Source organism: Lissotriton helveticus, chromosome 10 (assembly GCF_964261635.1).
Source record: "Lissotriton helveticus chromosome 10, aLisHel1.1, whole genome shotgun sequence".
NCBI lineage: Eukaryota > Metazoa > Chordata > Amphibia > Caudata > Salamandridae > Lissotriton > Lissotriton helveticus.
Genome location: NC_136071.1, coordinates 350906600 through 350922807, shown reverse-complemented (window position 1 = coordinate 350922807; position 16208 = coordinate 350906600). Strand labels below are relative to the sequence as shown.

General features: G+C 42.3%; 1 protein-coding gene across 1 annotated transcript in view; it reads left to right on the top strand.

Annotated features, from left to right (window-relative positions):
• NBEAL2 (neurobeachin like 2) overlaps nucleotides 1-16208 on the top strand; it is a 682983-nt gene that overhangs the window by 490405 nt on the left and 176370 nt on the right. Inside the window, exons 22-25 of the mRNA XM_078662556.1 lie at nucleotides 926-1028; nucleotides 3628-3781; nucleotides 7206-7364; nucleotides 15583-15742. Of these exons, the coding sequence (XP_078518682.1) occupies nucleotides 926-1028; nucleotides 3628-3781; nucleotides 7206-7364; nucleotides 15583-15742 (576 nt within the window). The remainder of the gene's footprint in view (nucleotides 1-925; nucleotides 1029-3627; nucleotides 3782-7205; nucleotides 7365-15582; nucleotides 15743-16208) is intronic.

Below are 16208 nucleotides of genomic sequence, written 5' to 3'. Positions count from 1 at the left end.
GCGGTCCTGTTCTATATCCATAACGTCGTTAAAATCACCTCCCATGATTTGGATAGTGTCAGCTGTGTCTAGGAGGATGTTTGCGAGAGCCTTGAGCGTACGTGCCTGTAGCTTGGGCGGTGCATAGACTGAAATTATCGTGTATGTACGTCTATGCCATGTCCCTTGAACTCCGGCATATGTCCCCATTGGGTCTATCCAGATGCGTGTGATACAGAATGGGCAGTTTTTTTAAACAATGACAGCTACCCCTCTGGAATCGGACGTGTAGTCCGCATGAGCCAGAACTTTATGGCGGCCCCTGGCTATGAAGGCACAGTGTGTTCCTTTAAGATGGGTTTCCTGCAGTAGGGTGATATCCGGGTCTAGCCTTTTAAGGTATGAGTTCACAAGACCTCTTTTAACTTTAGAACCCAGTCCATTCACATTCCATGTCAGGATGCTAACTCCCCTGTCACCCACTTGCGAAGCCGCTAAGTCACTTGCCATACAAGAATGGAATAGTTTAATGAGGTCGGTCTCTGATGTGGATACAAGGTGTGAAGTATCAAACTGCATAACTGCATTTTTCCTACTGCTGCCCCCTCACCCCAACTCTTCCCTCCCCGTCTCCAACCTGAATGAACGTGAAACTCCCCTTAATATTAATATCAGAGCTACTGTTGGTCAGAGAAGAGGTACTCTCTAGGTCACCTTTGAACCCTCCTCCCTATGTTTTGCATTTGCCAGGGGTTAAATAAAAACATTATAAAAGGCTTCATAACACAAGTCATGGGTATTTGAATACTCGTTTTATTTTTGATACGCGTGGTACAATGAATCGACTGGTCTAACCTTTATTTTGTTTATTCACACAACTCTTCTATTCTTCGCCTATGTTTACTAATTATTCAGCTTGTTGTGCTCTTAATACCTATTTCTGCAGGACACATTCAGTATCTCTCATCCGTCATTAAAGACCACAAGCAGAAGATTAGAAAAAAATATGGTGTGCAGTATATCCTGGACTCCGTAAGGAAGCACTATGGGTGAGTTGCACGGCTGAAACTGGCTTGAGGTATCCTGTCCTGAAATAAATTCTTCTACGGTGGAAGAACATAGAACTGTGTCATGTCCTGACCAACGGCAGTGTTTGTGTCCGAATATTCCATCTTGTAGATATTCAATAGTCAGAATGCTTGTTCTTTTTTTTGTAATCAGACCATCGCCCACTCTGTCAGTGGCATGCTTCATCATTTGGTCTCATCCTGGTCCCTATCAACCAGGATGGGCTCATTCATGTTGGAGAGGGCACTTTCAGATAGCACCCGATGGGGTCCAGTTGTATAAAAATACCTTAGGAACACCCAGTTTCTCTTAATTGTTTGCGTCCTACGTATGATTAAAAATGTAGACTACCTGGATATATTCGGGTAAATTATCTTCACTGCACCCGCTTATAGTATATCATCATGTTTCTTTCCTTACTTGAATGGTCAGTGTAGATCCTAGGCTTCCATCAGGCAAGTCATACCCCATGTAGAAATTATTTGGAATTGAATGTCAGTGTGCCCAAACTTGGGTAAGGCCTGGCCGTAAATATAGAGAATTGACCAGCACTGTACCCAGGATGCAAGCTTCGCTAAATGGACGTGCTTCCCACGTTTCCCTATTAAGCAGCACCCTTGATCCCTCCAGCGGAATTAGTATATGTTCAGCCCATCTCTCCTACGCCGCAGTCCCCTGTGCCAAAAAGACCCGATTCGGTGGCCGCTTCTTCTCCTTCCTTGTGGACAGAGCCTGGAATGAACTAGCACTCCACCTCGGACAGACAACATCGCTCCCCATCTTCTCAAGAAACCTCAAAACCTGGATCTTCGATAGACCCCCTCCTTGATGGACTGGAACCTGCAAACTCCCCCCTCCCCCCCCCCCCCCCCCCCCCCCCAGCGCCTTGAGACCCTTACGGATGATTAGTTTCCCTTAACAAACACCTTGATTGATTTTTTTCTGGTATTGTTGCAAGCAGGCCTGCACTTGTCTGCATTATATTACCAAATGATAGTGTGTCTGACTGAAAATAAGAGGACATTCAGTTCTACCAAGGACCCACAGTGATCATTCAAGCAAGGGCAGAAACATGTTGATATTGTATCTTATTATTAACTTCTGTCATTTGAATAGTTTTGAACTGTGCCGTTGTTCTGAGAATATGCCTGAGGTCATTACGGCAAGTTCAAATAAAATCTACTTCAGTTTCATAAACTTGAATCTAATTTCAAAATTACCTGGTTCGATCTTGTCCATAAAAAAAATTAGGCACAATTCTTACTTAAAACACCTTCAAATGTGCTTCTGTTTTAACCTCGTGTGCTCTCAGCAGCAGGCGCTTAAATCCCAAATGCAGTCTCTTTTGCCATAATTATCTGTTATTTCCAGATCGTATAATGTAAACAAAAAACTTGCTGACAGAATCGAAACCAGGACTACAGAACGTGCTAAAATTCAATTCAAGGGATACAAAGTCAGAAGTTTTTAGGGAAAGAGGCAGTGATTGCTTTTCTAAAGCTGCAGGTGCTGTTGGACTTTAACCTTAAAATTATTATCAGTTCGTTGGGTAAGAACCAAACTAATTAAAAACAGTCTGTCATTTATTTTCTACACAAAATACCTTTAAATGGAAAATACCTTTAAATCAAGCATTTGAAAGAAATGTCCGAGCATTATTTACTTTATGTAACATTTTAAATATTAATTACAGTCTGTAGAGATTGCTGTATCCAGGATATGTGACATACACATTGCCAAAAGCGCTAAAAATTGAGCTAGAATAGTGATTTATCCTGTCTCAGCACAATTAATAATAATATAAAAACAGTATAGACGTGGCCAAGATACTTTATTTCCTCTATGAAGGAATTGGAACTGTATTGAAACTGTTCCAGTATGATTCATTCGAACAAAGTATTTTATTATGTTTTAATATACAGTATGGTTTAGTGAAGGTTTCAGTGCCGCCCATCTGCAACAACCACTTTACCTCACATAATCCACGAATAGAACTAGACTTCTAATGTATCTAGTGTGAAAATATTGTTGAGAAAAGATGACTTAACTTTTAAAGTGTATGTTTTAAAACGAAAATGCTGAACCCGAAGCATTGATTTGAATTGAATTTATTGAGTAAAGAAGATATTTCCAGCCAAATATATTCCAGTCAAATGTTTCAATCAGAATTTTGTAAATTTTTGCATCAGGCTCTGCCACCTTTGTAGAGATGAGGGGGATATGAGATCATGAGGTTGAAGATCTCACTGAGAAAGGAGGATCATTGATCAGAAAACACTTGGTAGACAGTGCAAAGGAACCTATGTGAGCAAATCTTCATCAAGGGTGATGTCGCGGATTGTCAGATGCGGTGTCATTGAAGCCAACATTGTGCTTTACATTGGTGTTGCATCCTCATGCGCACATTCTAAACTCCCTCACATCTTCTGGACAATGTTTTGTTCGCAAGAAAGATAATATAGTTATGTTTCTGTGTCTAGTGGATAGTAAAGATATCTAAAGAAAGTTTTGCGTGCTAAAAGGTAAATGTAGACAGAGTCCTATGAGAAATGAAAATCCTTCCTCTGTGTGGTCTTTTAGGGCGCCCAAGGAAAACCAAATCACAGCTGATGATGTAAAGACCCTTCAAACGTCCCTCTTCAGTTTGGTGAAAGACTTCCTTGCAAAGAACTTTTCCACTGATGAGCTGAACAGTGCGGTGAGCTACCTGGCGGCAGTGAACGACGAGGACCAGGTATCAGCTGTTAATATCCATTTGCGGGGTGTCGAGCACATAAGAGCATGTTCGGCAAGTTCAGTTCTAGCTGTTTGAAGTATGTTATGTTATCCGGATTTGTAGAGCGCACAGATGCCCCAGCAAAGGGGCGTCCTGACGCTAATAGGACAGAAAACCGGACAGAAGCAATACCAGGGACATAAACACAACAACACTAGGAATCCAAAGGAAAGAGGATCTATCATAGGCGTATTTCAAGGTTGCCCAGTGGTACATGGGGTAGCTCAACAGTGCTTAATTTGTGAAAGAATAAGTTCCAGGGCACAAAGCTTTGTTCATAAGTTTGTGGCAAGTGCCTTTGGTGGTTACCAATGCTGTGTAGTCTTGATTCTACTGCGTACCTCTCTAATCCACCACCAGAAGGGAAACGGCTTTTACAACGAAGCCGTTTCCACGAAATCTTTAACCACGCATGCAGTACAACGCATGCGTGGTTACCACTAATGCCTTTACCACGCATGCCTTTACTACGATGTTTGTAGTAAAGGCATATGTGGTAAAGGTAAAAAAAAAAAAAAAAAAGGGGGGGGGGCTTGGGGGGTCTCCCCCCCAAATAAAACAACTCACCATAAGTCACGTCGGCATCATAGTCGTTTAAGAGAAATCGGAAAAAATGCCGTTTTCTCTTAACGACGTATGACGTCACCACGCTAATAGTCGAGGAAATGTTTATGCGTGGTAAACGAATTCCGTTGTAACGCATGCGTGGTAAAGGCATGCGTTGCAACGGAATTCGTTGTATCATCATATATTCCCACCAGAAACTCTTTATCTGACTCTTAGTTTCTTTTTCATTTAAGATTTCTCCCTTTGTCACTGTTCAACTTTCGTTTCTTTCCTCTTTGCCCTTTTTGTGTTTTTTCTCTCTCTTCTCTTTCTTGCTGTAAGTCATATGGTGATTGGCTGTGTTACATACCCTGCACTGTAAATCTCAGTGTGTACACATGGCATTGGATGGGGTGCTTATAGCACCCTCTAGCTTCATGGAGGTTAACAACCAGGGCAATGAGCAGAAGGGAGCCACAGAGGGACACATCAGAGGGAAAGTATATATAAGTCTTAAATACAGGGGTGTAAGTGCCGGAGTGGAGGGAGGGTGTGGTCTTATGGCTAGAGCGGTCTACCTCGAAGCTGGTGAACCAGATTCAAGTCTCTGCAGGGACGCTCAACATCCTGTGATTCAGGCCAAATCACTTAATCACTCTGTGCACAACAAAAAATGAATGTGTCCGTCTTTAACGCAACTGGTGCTCATGTAAAGTGCTCTGATACCTCCGGGTCTATGTAAATCTATGAAACAAGGGTGTTGTTAAATGTGCCCACTCATTGAGTAGCACTGACCTTTACATAATGCTGGCAATTTTTACCACGTTTTGGACATCTTTGGCATGATGATGCCTACACTTGGTATAGTACTGGTTCTTCTCTGGCATCATGGTAATTCTTGGTGCATTGTGAACATCTATGGAGTGATGGTGACCACCTTGGAATAATGCTGGACTTGAGAAATGGAAGTAATTATTGGTCTCCTGTGGGCTTCCCGGCATGAGGTACTGATACATGATCTTGCCAGGCAGAATCTATCCATAGTGAGAGTAGTAAATGTAACTACTTTACCTAATTGACAAAACTATATTTGGGCTCCAAGCATTTAGTTATTAAAAATCAGAACCCTGTTATTTCATAACAAAAAATAGATGTTTATGTTCTTGAAAGTAATGAGCTAGGCTTTAGGGAACTGAGAATATTTTGCAAAATTAAAAAGCTTGTATTGAATATTTTAGTCCGTACAATGAAAATCAGATTATTGGGAAAAGGTTTGTTGCATTTCCAAATATACATAATATTAATGTTTGAGAGATAATTGCTATTGCGGTCTGTAAGTTTAGTGTAACATCTACTGTCTGAATTGTTAAGGTGTATGTGTCCTGAGTGACACCACTGCAGTCTGAGGCTAGTTACAGCCTGAGGTTGTGAGATGTGTTTTTATTTTTCCACCATGGCCCATCCAATAGGCTGTTTCACTCCTAGATTTACAGTCATGAAATATGGCTAGGAATCTCAGCGGAAAGGAACAGCGTGGAGAAATGAAAGGAAGTGAAATGTAGAAGTGAAGAACGATGTTATGGCAAAATAATGGGCCATGTGAAATTGCATTCTCTGAAATACCTGTATCACTTAAGGCTGTTCATGCATGAATAGGGGAAAGGTGAAGAGCAATGCATGATTTTGCCACCATTATCCCATCAATTTCATGGGGCAATTTCCCATCAATTTCATCCCATCAATTTCATGGAGCAATTTCCCCAACATCTAAGGGGAGAATGAACCTTGCTTAACAAGGTGTGACATACATTGGTTGAATGTTTGATGAGTACACCCTTGGAACCTATATCTTTGTAGCAAATGTATGGGAAATGTATACCGTAAGTGCACTAACTGCGATGGTTCTCAAGCTTTTTTCCCGAAAAGAGAATCCCCAGACATAATCAACTCCAGCAAAAAAGTTAGACTGCACACATTCTGGGCAAGTTTGTATGCCCACCACTTTCGCTGTGCAAAACCTGATCATATCCTTGAGTGTACTCATGGGAGAGTTTAGAAGCTGGGAGCCACCAGACATGGTATGAATTCAGTTGCAGCAAAGAAAGACGATGACGAATGGTCTAGGAGAGCACTCAAACTTAGAAAATAGTTTTTTTTGAGAAGTGATTAGGAGTTTAAAACCTTCGTTTAATATGCGCCTTAAAATACACTAATAAAACACCCTCCACATGTTAATTTCTCAAATTCTTTGTCTGTATAGTAAGAGAAAGAATTCCAAATGTTGAAAACCTAGTGTATTAGGCTATCTCCTATTTTGGTTGCTCCTGCCAAAAGAGTAGAACACATGAGATACTCTGTCATCCAATGTTTACTTTTGTTTGACTCCCTATGATATTATCTGGACCTCATTGAAAAATGCTAAGTAAAAAGGAGTTCCCTTTGCAGTCACAGTACACATCAATCATATGTTCAGAGCATGGTATCATGTGCTCGGATCTTTTATTGGGTGCTGGATTCTTGACTTTCTTTACTCTTTTGCAGTAGAGATTGGCTGTATCTGTCACATACTCAACCTGTTATACTTCCCAGGTCAATAACAAGGACCTTTAGTTGGTTAATGATAGCTATTGTTCTTATATGGCAAGTAATGGTTCGCATTGTGAGGTGTGCTGGATAAATGGTCTTCATTATTGTTGATGCTTGTTTTATTGATTGATTCGTGCAGTATGCAGAAGCTTTACTCTCCTTTCATTGTTAACTGATGCGCACTGTTGATGGTGTAATGGCGTCAAATCATTGTCCCTCATTCCTCCTTTGCTTTGTTTGTGCCCTGCAGGTCTGTGGTATGCTTGAGGTGATCCACAGCCTCCTGAAGGGGAGCCCTGCGCAGGAACAGCTGTACTCCTGTCTCTTGGAGCCAGGAAATGTGGAGGTCTTCTACTGGTTGCTCGTTCAAAAAAAGTATTCAGATGAAGTGCGCGAGAGGGTGTTCAAGGTGAGACACCGTTCTTGACAAGGAGTTTATTATTTGTTTATTGCAGTGCTGGAATAAAGTTGGATCGAGCCAGATTCCAGATCCAGTTGCTATTAGTGAGCTGGATCTAGAATCCTGCTTGTTCCAGTGAATCATCTGGACTGTGTCCCTGTGAAGTGTGTGCTGACACCAGACATATAAGGAGAGAGTGGACCTTCAACAGTGTGCCTCCCTGTGTGGAGTAGCAGTCTGCACAGGGGATGCAAATGTAAATGCCGCGCACATAACAGAAGAACAGTTCTTTTTGTCCATGTTGTGCCCTGGTTAGGGAGGTAGAGCTCATACCCGGAACAGCCGGAGCCAAAAACCTGGCTCATCAGGTGAATCTACAATACACCCAGCCTGTCACTGCACATCCTGCCATGAGACAAACTAAGATTGAACGTATTTGTAGAGTTTCTCACATTCAGTATGTATGATAGAGGATCGTGTATGCACTGTATAAACAGCAGGTATTTATGTGTGTTTGTGTGTAAGTACAGTCATAATAAGATTAATGTAGCACATTAAAGAAACCGAATGTTAGGCCCTTGATAAAGAAAAGGCCTGCCAACAAAACCATTAGCCTACTGAGCTATCTTACCGAAAACACAAGTATGTAACCTATACGTTACACGCTATGCTCTGAAATAGGCATATTCTTCATCTGTGATAATGATGCATCAGTTTGTACCAGAGATGACGCACATCTCTCTCAAGTAAGCACATTAACCACAAGAGTTAACTTACCACAATTGTGCCATAAAGTTTGCTCAATACACACACATCTCTGCAGTGGGTACCTTACTCCTGGTGTTTTCCTAAGTGGGAGCATAAAGACAGGAAAAGGTCTAGAAGTGTCAGGAACTGGATGAAGACCTGGAGGAGGATCAAGATCAGAAGAGTCAGGAAGACAATAAGGAGGATGAGGATCATGAAGACCAGAAGGACCAGTACCTGATGGAGCAGGACCAGGAGGAGAAGGACCAGTTTTAGGTGGATCATTTACAGATCAGCACCCCAAAAACCACCAGGAGGAGTACCAAGAGGCTGAGGAGTAGCACCTGGACTGAATCCCCAGAAGACGGATCAGGAAGAAGATGTCCAGGGGGACAGAAAGATCATGTGAATCAGGACCCAGGACTCACAGTATGAGGACAGGGCCATCACCCACAAGAGCGGAAAGGGAGAAGGAGATCCCGGAGAGAGATGATGATGATGAGGAAGAGGAGGACTAGATGGAAAAGAAGAAGAGGGAGATGAGCCCAGTCTGTTTCTAGGTCACATGTCCTTGACCCGTCCTTAGTTACAGAGGCCACACCTCTTATACAGGATTCTTAGTTACTCTACTTAGGCCACAGCTCCTTAAGCAACCCCATTGTTTTTCAGCCTAGTAAAAGCACTGCTCAACCCCCTTAGTTATCTAATAACACAGCCTTTTAGAGACCAGTTACATACGCTATATTGTTTTGTTGCTATTTGTTATGGTATGGGGCAGAATAATGCATGGGATGATTTCCCATTGGTTCTGCATCTCACAATTCCACCACATTTGACTTCACTTCTGGCACTTCCCGCTTTCTGATACACCCAATGCACTCAATCCCAGAGTAAACTGTTTCCATTTCCACTGGTTTATACTGTCTTGTGTAATGCCTGAACCCTAGCAGATAATTTCTGCTGGACTGTGAGGAAAATTGTGGTTGTAAAGAAGATGAAACCTTTTGCAAGATGAATGCTTTTAAAGGAGCAGAAATAGCTGTGTCAGTACCCAAGTTAGCCTCACATGTTGTTACATTTACCTTAACTACTGGACTTTCAAAGGGCATGGCCTGTGGAGACTCACCTAGTTCCTTGTAGGCCATTCTACTTCCGGAAAGGTTTAAAGCACTGGTTTAGCTATTGTGACTTTATGGAAGAGATCTGGCATATTCCATGCCTCAAAACCTACACTGCCAGATCATAGCTGACCTTTTTAGTCACCAAATATTTGGGAGGGAATGTCTGAAGTTACCATCAGGCATTTGTAATAATTTACTGATGCATAAAATTGCTCCATATCTTTTGTATGTGTTCTTACAGAGGGTTTCCAATTTTAAGGCTACTCTCTGGGATGGTTTATCTTAAGGTCTTTGCTTTTTCCCCAACCTTTTTTATTGTCAACACGCAAATACACATATGCATTGCTAATGTATTTATTAAACCATACACTAAGGGAGGTACAAATCTTCTAAATTGTAAGGACATAAGTAAAATTGGCTTGACATCCACACCTCCAGTAATTTGTTCATTCTATGAGTCAATATGGTACTGGACGTATGGAAATACCAGTGATCAAGCTTGCACCGGTAAATGATAAGCAAGTGAAGTCCACAGATAGAAGTACTGGTTTGCATTGCATCAATCCAAGGTCCCCAAAACCTTGAAGGACATCCACTAGCTTTCTATACTTCCTTTTCCAGGGTTCAATAGTGATCCCTATCAAGTCACCAATCGGGCATAGTGGGGGGGGGGGGTTTCATTCTCTCCACCTCTTGGCTATGTCTCAATTGTCAGTTAAGTGGCTCAATCCTATATATGTATGGTGTCCTAAGTTACCTCCCTTTCCTTCGGTGATCTGCAGTAGGGTGCTTTTAGGTATGAGGGCGACTGGGTATCCCTGCTCAGAATTCAGTGCCCGTTAGACCTGCATCCAGTAAGGTTAAATTTCTGGCCAATCCCAGATCATGTGCATCAAGGTGCCCCTCAGGGAACAGCATCTAGTACAAATCTGTGAAAGGGAGGTGTTAATCTTATGCAACCACTCAGGAGTATAGTAATTTCTGTATAGATAGTGGAACTGGATGTGTCTGAGGGCAGATTTGGCAAGCTTGATTTGATGAGGGGGTAGAATTTTGGCCTCTCTTCACTCATCAGTATCTAATGGGCCCAAATTTGCTTTCCACCCCTCCCTCAAAGAGATCAGAGGGCCTGGGGTATTAGCAATCAGTGATCGATGAACCTGAGATATATGTTCTTTAGCTCTTTGGTCTAGCATTAGATGGGCTTCCAACGGGTTAAACGCACATACTTTGCTTTTTTGAAGATTGGGGTTTGTAGGAAGAAGGGGAGTGCAGTTTTGAGCAATTGTGACCCACTCAAGGCGATCAGTTTACCAGATAGGTAGTCTGACGAATCATCATGCATAGCTCTTGGGCTGTGCATGCCAGATTAAATATGCTTTTTGCTTCTATGGGAGGTCAGTTAGCAGGGTCATGAGTCATGTAGCTTCATTCAGGGCAGCCTTTAAAGGAGCAAGATGCATTTTAGGGATACCAGCCAAAAGGAAGTTGATATAGTCCAGCTTAGAGAGCACAAAACCTTGGACTGCACTTTGAAGTCGCCTGGAGGGTGAGGGACTTTATTAGTTTAAGAAGTCTTATTTGATACTGTTCTTCTTTCCCAATGCCATTGATGTGTGATTGGTGATTCAGGTTTGGGAACTTTGTATGTCATCCTAAGGACAGACCACCTTCTTGGAAAGGTGCAGTTTATAAAGTGTGTCCAATCCCCTTTCCCTGGATTCCATTTCAGTCATTTGGTAAATACAAATACAGCAAAAGTTTTACATTCTTCTCCCAGTGCTGAGTTCACTTCTGAGTGACCATAAGCACAAAAGCAGAAGAACAATCCTGGCTGTGAGGACACCCCACAATACACTAACTGGGATGTCCAACAATGTGCTGTTAGTCAGTGTATGACGCATACTTTCCTACTCTAAATTCATGCAGTCACTGGTAAGGTCTTGGTACTGCTCCCAGCACGGATGTAGCACATGTCCACAAGGTTAAAAAACTAAAATAATAAACCCGAAACAAACTCGATGAGATACCATTGTATTTCAGTCATGAAAGGAATAGCAGATTAAAAGCACACAATACATGGAATGCCGAATTAGGGGGACAGAGGGACTTCGGGGTTGTTCACAAACGGAGGTGCACATAGATTTCCACGGTACGCGTTCCATTGGCTCCAGATACTATTCCATTTTCTAGGTTTGCCCCGCGCCACATACACAGTCTTCCCTCTAAACATACACCAGTCCATATTCTCCTTCCATACCGATAACGTGGGCGGGCGCTGGGAACCCCACAATTGCGCTACATCCTTTTTGGCAATCATATTCCCAAGGGTCGCCCACTGCGTCTGGGCCACACTATAATCATTCGGCTCCCACACATTCAACAGGCACCGCCTGGCCTCGGGCTGCAGCACCACCCCCGTGACTCTACCCATCACTGCATGCACATTATTCCAGAACTGCACCACCTCCGGACACTCCCAAAGTATATGTAGGAAAGTACCAAGCATCCCACAACCACACTTACATAACCCGTCCGAGGAAAAACCCATGCGAATCAAGTGCGGACCAGTGACATATACACGATGTAAGATTTTGAGCTGAACGAAACGGAGACGGGCAGGAATCGCGACTTCCTTAGGCGAGGAGTAATGCAGCTTGCCAATCCTCGTCGTCCAGCTCCAAACCGTCACCGATCCAGACCTCTCTAAAACGCACTAACAGATCCACTCGGGTGTTGATCAACTTCTTATATATCAGGGAAATGGTACTGTCTGGGACGTGGCCGTCAAGGAGCCATGTTTTTGTTTTTCTTCTCGATCTATTCATGTCAAAGAGTAGCCTGCAGGTAACAGAAGATCCAGTACAGTTCAATTAAAGTCAGACCTGTTGCCTTTGTCAGTACCTGTTTCATGTGTAATTGACATTTATGTTGTACAGTCACATACCTACCAATTCCAATAGGATAAAGAGATGCATCTGTGTTTTTTGTGGCATTATACACATATTGATATTTTCAAGAGAATCCCGATTGTTAGAGTATTTTTTAACTTGGTTCTACAGTCTACATTTCATGTTTCCATCTAATCTTTGTGTAATTAAAGAAATGTTAAATGTCTCTCTCTCGTCCCGGTCCTGCACATAACTACATTGCATTTAAATGCCCCTCCTCCTCACTCTTAAAGACGTCATCAAATTATTTAAGTCAAAAAGGTTTGACATACTGACATTTAACTACACTTCTGGCTTTTTTGTTATTGGCTTAGTAATCACTGAGCACTTTGCACGTTTCTACAACTGTAAGCCTTTGATAAATATTGCTATCTTCGTTCCAAGCATAAAAGCAGTTTGTCCTTGGAGCGTCCTTGTTTTAATTAGGCCTGGGCGGAATTAAAAATTATGCAGTGGTTTCTAAGGAAAATGCATCTTTGCATCTATTTTTGGACGAGAGGGTGCATTTTTCGCTAAGAAAATAGAGTCAAATGACCACTCCGCCCGTCGTGGAATTCAGCAGAATCTTAATATAAGGCCGCGGGGTTCCGCAGAATCAAACTGCATGAATTTCACCCACCTCTAATTTTAATATGGTTGATTAAATATCTGCTTATTTCAGAAGTGTTTTATCACTATCAAAAGTGAGAGTCACTGTCTACTTTGCGTTAGATCTTTATAATAAGCCTAATTTCTTTTAAAGAATATTTCCGTTTTAGGTCTCACGCCTAGCGTTACACTGCGCAGCGAGAATCCTTTTGGCCGGGTTTCAGAAATGGACCCTGGAAATGAACACGCTTGTGCGTGTGTTATTCCTATGGTTTTCTCTGATTGGGCTTGGAGTGCGTGTTTTTTTGTAACAGAACACGCAATAGGCGGTCACGTTGCTCCGCCCATGGCCTATTGGTGTCTGTTACGCGCACCAAAGGCCATATGTTTTCAATTATCATGCCCAGACACGGGCGCGATAATTGAAAACATATGCCTCGCAGTGGCGCGCACACCACTCACAGGCGTGTTTCAGCCATACGTTTTACATTTCGTTGTTTGCACTCGCTTCCTGTGATGTCAGGTGTCTGCACGCAGCAGATCGAGGGTAGCCTGGGCCGGCTGCCCGTGCCCCGGTACGCCCATGCATGGAATATTTACAAATCTGGTTTTGTATGGTTTCACTTTCATTCTTTCACGGCCGCAAATGTGCAGACAGTGCAGTGCTTGTTCCAAAAGCTGTCTGAATGCAGCAGAATGCAGTGTCTTGCACCAGGTCGTTGTCCAGTTATTATCATGGATGGCAGCCAGACAAATTTGATTAGTATAGTGGTGATTATTCATCGCGTCACATGTGTATGTGAGCAGTGATGTGAGCGTTGTTTGTGTCAAGCAGATTTAAATTTTAAAAAGAAGGAAACAGTTTTGGTTTGGTAGATGCAGTAGTCGTGAATAGTGGGTTTACAGCTATCCATTTCCGTATGTCTTCTTATTTAAATTTGCTCCAAAAGTCTTGCCGATGTCTTTTCCGTCTAGACATAGGTGTGACACGTGCCTGTGTTTTCTTTAGCTCCTGTTTTCATTAGAATGCTATTTTTTAAAATGTATTTAGTTGTATTGATCTGCATGGGTTCGAGTAACAGGCGATGAACTTCCTGTGAATTGCTGTTCCTGTGTACAGAGTTACAGTGTGTGTGAGTGTCTGTGTTGGCGCTCGGTGTGTGTCTGTGTTGGGGTGTGTGTGTGTCGGTCTCTGTTGGGTGTGTGTGTGTGGGGGGTGTGTGTGTTTGTGTGTTTAGGACTTCTGTTAGCAAATGTATTTCTCTCCATAGTTCCCAGAGGAATGTGCCTGAAATTCTTTATCTCTTTGTAACAAGGCCATTTTCTCTCCACGCCTCTTATTTTCAGCTTCCACTTTTTTCCGGTGTGTCTCAGTGGTGCAAGGTCCTTTCTGGTGGCAGGTTTTGTAAATTTCATTTGAATTGATGACGCCGGTTTATATATCAGTTCATTAAGTGTCATCACAGTTCTATCATTTAGTCTGGATCTGTCTGACTGTTAGCTGCAGTTTAAACATTGAAGTGTTGAAAACGAGTGAGTGATGGGCTTTTTCCCAGCTGTGGAGCCCCCAAGAAGAATCAAAGCCCCCACATTTCAGCCCGAAGCGTGCTCTGCATGACCCGCGGCTTCCAGGCCTGGCCTTTTGTGTAATATACTAATGCATTCTGGGTGTTGTAGTCTTGTTTTGCTGACATGGAACTAATTAGACTAACACACCTAAAATGGTTTGTACGTGAAAAGTTCAGGACTGAAGACAGGGCCTGTAACGACCTGGAGTGAGCTGGTCACCCTAACTTCTACTCAGCCACCTTCATGTACTGTCACTCAAAGAAGCCTCTGCCCAGGCCTAGTGCAGACTCACCCTCTCTGCACTGATACCATTCCATCTGGCAGGACACACTGGCTGGGGCATCCCCTGGGGGCAGACAAAAGCATCACACTCACATAGTCATGCACAGACATGAGCCCTGGTCTCCAGTCAGGCCCTTCCTTGAGGGCTTCTGGGACAAAGTTACTGTGCTGAGGATGGACTCACAGGGTCATCCTCGCATTCTCATTGGTGGACAGCCTGTCACGTAATAAATGGGTTATGAGCCTGTGTTAGGCTGTAAAGTAAGGCTAAGAAAGCAGGTAATGACATCAGGTTTACCCTGGGACATCCCCTTATATACACCGTCCATCCCAGGAGCTTTCTGAAACCTTAACATAACAAGCATTTGCAATGCAATAGGTCTCGCATTATTAAAGTTTGAGCTATTGGTGTTGCATTATTTAGCAATGCCAATAGCTCAAACTTTAATAATGCGAGCCCTATTGCATTGCAAATGCTTGTTAATTAGTAGCAGGGGACCACTGTTGACTTGTGTTTCAAAAGTTTGGTAATTTCGTGAGGATTAAGGGTTTTGATTTTATGGAGTGGAGATTTTTACATAATACCCGCACTACCATAGCACTAACACACCATTACAGCCATCTGCCAAGTCATTTGACCCAGAATTTCTTAGAAACTCTTCATTTACTGTAGGTTCTGAAATTTTATTTTCCATTTAATTTGTAAAATAAGAAAATTATGATATATTCCACTTACCCAAAGTAACATGGGCCAAAATGAGTAACATTGTGACATATTCCACTTACCCAAAATATTAAACCCGACATACGAACAATTATGACACAATCCACTTGCCCAAAGTTACAGTGCACACTTTTCCATATAGATACATTTGTAAAACATGCTTTATTTTTACAACAGTAAACAAAACTTTGTAACTGGTATCCATCAACTTCCCCTTTCCCTTTTCTACATTTGCACCCCTAAAGATCATGTACAAGATGCTGAAGTTTGAGAAGATCCATGAGCGATACAAGCACAGGCTAAAGCTGAAGGACATTGGCTACCAGGGGCTCATCTCTTTCCTGAATGAAATTTCAGTGTCAATGCTGCTCATTCGCTGTCTCTCAGAGCAAGTCCTTGGATCAGGTGAGACCCCCTTTGATTAAATAAACATATTTTGTACCTAAAGATAAGCTACGAAATTGCAACTAAGTAAAGTGCATGAACAATTCTATCATGTCATTTTTTAAAATTATAATAAGGCCAGATGTATTAGGTGTTTTGGATTATATCACATCATTTTGTGGTTGATGATGTGTCTAAGGACTTTTTTTCAATGTGCATGCAAGATAGAGCAACGGAGTGTTGCAGGATAATGTGACTTTACACATCTAAATGAACAAATTACATTACACTTCACATGTTTTAAAATACATTTTATTTTACATATCATGCAATTGCCAAAGTCAGGTTTAGAAAAAAGAGGTCCCCAGGTTCAGTGGTTCTCAGATTCCCCAGGCTCCAATCTTATACCAGCCATAGGTTCTAGCCTATGGAGGCAAGTAGAGGGCACTACTCAGGCCGAAATAAAGGTTCTAGGAAGGCAAAAGTT